At 29.9% G+C, this 5771-nt stretch overlaps 1 protein-coding gene across 1 annotated transcript; it reads right to left on the bottom strand.

Annotated features, from left to right (window-relative positions):
* Positions 1-2610: 2610 nt before the first annotated feature.
* LOC112510953 (vignain-like) lies at positions 2611-3838 on the bottom strand. The gene is made up of 3 exons (XM_025116304.1): positions 3137-3838; positions 2923-3060; positions 2611-2829 (listed from the first exon to the last, which is right to left on the bottom strand). Exons 1-3 carry the CDS (start codon positions 3836-3838, stop codon positions 2611-2613), a joined length of 1059 nt encoding a protein of 352 aa, XP_024972072.1.
* Positions 3839-5771: the final 1933 nt, after the last annotated feature.

The raw sequence follows: 5771 nt of genomic DNA on the forward strand, positions 1-5771 counted from the left end.
TGTTTATCTGCAGTTAGTTACACGAATTCAGATATGAGATGAAATCGGATAGGGATGAACGTGTTTAAAAGTTTTTAAGAGTTTAAGAGTTTTAAGAGTTTTTAAGAGTTTTAGCCAAATGCTTTATAATATAGTATATATATATATATATATATATATATATATATATATATATATATAAATTAGTGTTCCTAAACACAGGAGCATTTGTTAGACCTCGTCTTAAAGAAATCATGACCAAAGTACTTGGGGAACGTCCCAATCACAATCAAGGAATTGAACGAAACTTGAAGGGTTTTGCTTTTTCATACTTTTTTGAACCGTCCCACCGCTTAGTAATAACGAGATGAAGAATGTCTTTAATGTAATAAATGCTTTTATCCGATACATGCATCAATTGTATACCTCTCTACCTGGCACCTAGTTCCCCCACCACCCGTTATAGACACACATACATTGTCTGCGTCAGTTATGGCGAGACAACCACCACAACTGGATGAGGTAGGGGATGAGGACACAGAGACTGTCTGTGTCTCACATAACGATTAGATCTTTACGTATTAATATGTTTAAAACACTAATGTTTATTTTATGTTATTAATTTTTTATTATGGTTTTCAAATTTGTTTTAAAATGGTTTTCACAATATCGTATTAGGGTTTTCAAAATATTTCTCTAGTTAATTGAATATCAAATTATTGAAATATATTTTTAAAATGGCAAAAAAAGTAAATTTTACATACATCGACGATATGTTGTTGCTATAGGTAAAAAATAAAAATTCAGTTTCACCTCTTGTGTTAACATTGATATATATATTAATTTTAAATTTTTATGATATCTTCAAATTTATATTTTATTCAAAAATAAAATCATTATTGTTTTTTAAAAAACACAAAATCTATACTATCTATACTATATTATAAAACATTTGACAAAAACTCTTAAAAACAATTTTTTATGCACGAAATATTGTTTATTGATACATATTACTTGAAATTTAACATTACAAGTAAATTATGCATAAGTACAACTTATTAAAGCTCCATACTTGAATTCGTCTAACTAACTGCAGATAAACATAATCAAATATTGAATAAATATCTTATTTTAAATATAAAAAATCTAAAATATAATTATGATAATCATTGATATAATTAAGGAAATTACATCAAAACACAAGAACTTTTAAAAAAAAAAATTTATGATATTTTTAAATTTATATTTTATTTAAAAATAAAAATATTACCATTTTTTCAAAACCACATAAAACCAATGTTTACTTAAAATTCAAGATTATATGTAAATTTTGGAAACCCACGGATTTAATTCTCTCAATTTAAAAAATTATCTTAAATATAATTAACTTTCTAGTTTGACAAAAATTAGATTGCAACAACAATATATTATTCACTTTAATTTGATATATTTTTCAATTTTTAAACAGGTTTTCAAAATTTCAATCACGAATATTGACCGGTCAAAGCCGCAATTATTGATTAGTTAATTTGTTTATAACAAATGACATATATGTCCTTTTGGATGGTTTTTAAGAAAGTTTTATTTAAGATATTATCTAATGAAATGATTGACTCATAATTATTCTCTTATTCATTTAAATAGATATCATTCTCATTTGATCCTCTCTAATAATCTTTTTCCAGCTATTACTTCTGTATTGTATATTTGTATTTAATGACAGGATCTTTATATTTTGGTTTTTTGGTTTTTTTTTCTTGTACCAGCTAAATTTCCGACGGATTTCTGATGGAAAATCCGTCGGTAAATAATTAGATATAAGTTTTATTTAAAAAAATTCTGGCGGATTTTCCGGCGGAAAATCCGTCGGTAAATATTTTCCGTCCATTAAAAATAAAAAAATATTTTCATATTTTAAATTAGAAAAAAAATTTAAAATATAATTACCGAAGGAATTTTCGTCGGAAATCTGTCGGAAAAATGTTATTTTTGAAATAAAAACTGGTTATTATTTTGAAAGAAAATGGAAAAAATTTACCAACGGAATTTCCGTCAGTAAAGCTAATCTCATTTTATATTACTTCTAATTAACCCGGGCAATGAATAACATATTATAAAATTGCACGACGGATTTCCGATGGATTTTTTCGTCAGAAAATACAAAATCCTTCAGAAATTCCGTCGGAAAATGCATTTAGCGGCGGGGTTTTTCCGACGGCAAAATTCGTCGGAAAGTTGTTTTTCCGACGGATTTTGCCGTCGGAAAAACTCAGATTTTTTAGTAGTGTTAAGCAACCGAATAACAATTTAATTACTAATTTACCCGTTAGCTGAATGCAATGCAGATAACTTTCAAAATTAATTAACAGGGAAAATTTGAACTAGTAACAAATCTTTATTTATTTTTATGACATTGCATCGTACAAATTCCAAATCTCGTCTTGAGCGAATAATCGGCATTACATCTGTTGGAGATTGGCTATATATGATCCTGCAATGTTTTAGCAGTTTATGAAAATCAAGTATCCAGCAACGATTGCAAATTAAGAAGCATATATATGCAGTTGCTGAGTCTGATTATTCACGACTACCCTAAAATAAACCCCATCGCATGGTTGATGATCGATGTAATTAAAGGACCGGGAAACAAGTCTGCATGGTGATGCTGCAGGCYCCCCTTGGATTCCCGACTTCTCGTGCCAGTCTCATGTATCCTTTCTCTCCCCAGTCTTCTCCCCATGAGTTCTTGATTATCCAGTACTTGCATCCTTCAGGTGTTGTTCCGTATCCCACAATATTAATCGCATGTGGGTTCTGTTCCCCTACGCAGTCATCGCCGGTGTAAATTCCCTGCAGTTCGATATCATATCCTATCCTATTAATAATCATATGATGAAATAAAGAAACCTTGTAAAGGAAATATATATATATATATATATATACCTCTTTGTATCCATAGAAACCTTCGTAGACGAATAAGCAAGCCGATACAGGTTGTTCTGCAACTCTTTCCATCATAGCTGGCTCGTCATCAATGGGAATATCTTCAAAWCCTTGACAATGTACGACTCTATTTTGGAGCTGCAATTCGGAAAGAAAATGAATGATATATATAAGAGTTGGATTTGATTGATTAAGGTTGTCAGTAGGTACGTACCTTTGCACCGCAGCAAACAGTTTGTCCTGCAGGATCGTTGTAAGGGTAGCATTCCGATGTCGTCATACCTCCATGCTTGGCCACGTAATTCAATGCATACGCAGGTACCCCTCCGTTACATCCACCGTTCTTTTCAGTGTCACAGTCTATAATTTGTTGTTCCGACAATGAGATTAGGTTACCGGTTTTGAGACCGTGTGCTGATTCGAGTGCACCCATCGCTGCAAACGCCCAGCAACTTCCACATTGGGCTTGATTCTTGGGAGCAACAACTACGTTGTTGAATTGTCTCCAATCGACCTCGGCTGGTAAATCGTGGCGATCAGCATACTTGAGACGGCTGGAATTGCCCCTTGATGAAAGCATCCGGTGGTGSTCATCTAGCTTGGCGCCGGTATACGTGCGTACAATCTCKTCKSWWGTCAAATCAGMCAGCTTGTTCAGCTCCATAAGGTATGGCTTCTTGGCCTTGTTATGGTTGTCCACACGTTTCACGGTGTCCATGAAGATGATGAACCGTTTCTGTTTCTCATCATCGCTTTGCTCCGGCACCTTGTGGTGATTCCTCCACCTCTCGTACAAGGCCCACTTGGCCTCATCCGACGCCAGATCGTCCTCAGTGTATTCAAAGCTGCCTGCACTTACAAACCCTAAAGCCAAAACCAAAACAAGTGAAAACAAAACCAACCTCGTCGTTTCCATTTTGATCTTACTTTTTGTCTTCCAAGACATATGATTGATCGATGGTGATATACTGAAACTTGGTGATTGCTTTAATTTATAGAACTACTTAATAATCAATTACACTTGCAGATCGTGGGGATGAGAGGTGATGTCGGGGAGAAGAATCTTATCATCCACCCATTTACACCCTTAAACATCGGTCTAATATAAGCTAGCTAGGATTAATAGGGTGTCATTGTTTTGGGGATCAATAGCCTTTTCAGGAGGTTAATTTGAATGGGTAATTCAAGAACCGAGACTAAGGGCCGGATTCATGTTAAAGGTATGTATTATATAATCAAAAATTTTGATCTATATAAATGACATTTCCCATGAAAAATCAAAATCTTATATCTATATTATATTTATAAAGTATTTTACAAAAACTTTTAAAAACCATTCTTTATGCATAAAGTACTGTTTATTAATGCATATTATTTAAAATTTAAAATTACAAGTAAATTGTGCGTAAGTACAACTTATTAAGTCTTCATTTTTGAATTCGTATAACTAACTGTAGATACATATAATCAAATATAGAATAAACATTACATTTTAAATTATAAAAAATCTAAAATATAATTATAATAATCATTAAGTTCTAACAAAATTATAATCCTTATAAAAATTATATTTGTTAAGCCAAAAATAAATTACTTTTTATTAGATCTAAACTAAATTATAATAAAAAATTGAATGGAAATTGTAAAAAAAAACGAGAACTTTTAAATAGTTAATTTAATATTAATATTGATATATTTGTTCAAATTTTTATGATATCTTCACATTTATTTTTATTTAAAAGTGTAAACATTATTTTTCTCAAAACCACATAAACCGTATTATATAAAAAAGACAAAAAATAAAACGAAACATTAAAATAAAGACGTATCTCGCTGCAATTGCTCGAGTACCCTTCTAGTAATATAGAAATTAACAAGTTCATTCGAAAACCAGAAGTATATCGTAATCTTTTCACTAGCAACTTGGTAGCTTTTTTTTAATAAATTGTCGTTTCCAAGAAAAATTTAAACAAACATCGTAATGTTGCGTTTTTACCTCAAGGTTTTTTATAGTTTTTTATTTCACGTATTGCCACATCAACAACTTAAAAATCTCAACATATCTCCACAATGATAAAACCTCTCTCAAATTATGCAAGCTTGCATAATAATTTTCATATGTTTCTTGTACCACATTCGTGATGCTCCATTAACAATGGACCAACGAAATCTATAAAAATCGTATAAAAGTGTGTACAATAAATTTAAAAAAAAAAGTTAATTTAAAACTATGTATACTAAAAAATAAAAAATAGGTTATTGAAAAGCTATAAAAATATGTACAACAAAAGTTTAAAAAAATTAACTCAAAGTATGTGTAATAGATAAAATTTGGTTATCAAGAAATCTATAAAAAATGTATAAAATTATATACAAATTAGAGATATTAATTTTAATATATAAAATTATAATTACTTTAATTAATATTTATTTTAGATTATTAATTTATTAATCTTATTCAAATATAATTATTTTAATTATACTAATAAATAAAATTGATTAAATTTATAAAACTTTTATAAAATTTCATAAAATTAAAACAAGTGTGTGACTTGAACTATTGATTGCTTGGGCCTCTGTTGCTGACATAAAAACATCTAGTCGAAGTAACTACGAACTTCGAATTCAAGAGGATTAAAAGCATGACTCTTGCTTTAATTTAATAATTAAGAACTATTATAAAAAGTAGAGTTACTTCTTTTTTCCTGACCGGGGCAGTTCTATCAGACAACAATTAGCCAATCTAGATTTACGGTGATTAAATATAGAAAACCTCTAAAAAACAGATTGCTTAATTATAATCTATTATGAAAAACCTCATGAAAAAGTTGTAACCAAAAACTTCACTA

The sequence above is a fragment of the Cynara cardunculus genome (assembly GCF_001531365.2).
Source record: "Cynara cardunculus var. scolymus isolate 2C chromosome LG 4, CcrdV1, whole genome shotgun sequence".
NCBI classification, from domain to species: Eukaryota; Viridiplantae; Streptophyta; class Magnoliopsida; order Asterales; family Asteraceae; genus Cynara; species Cynara cardunculus.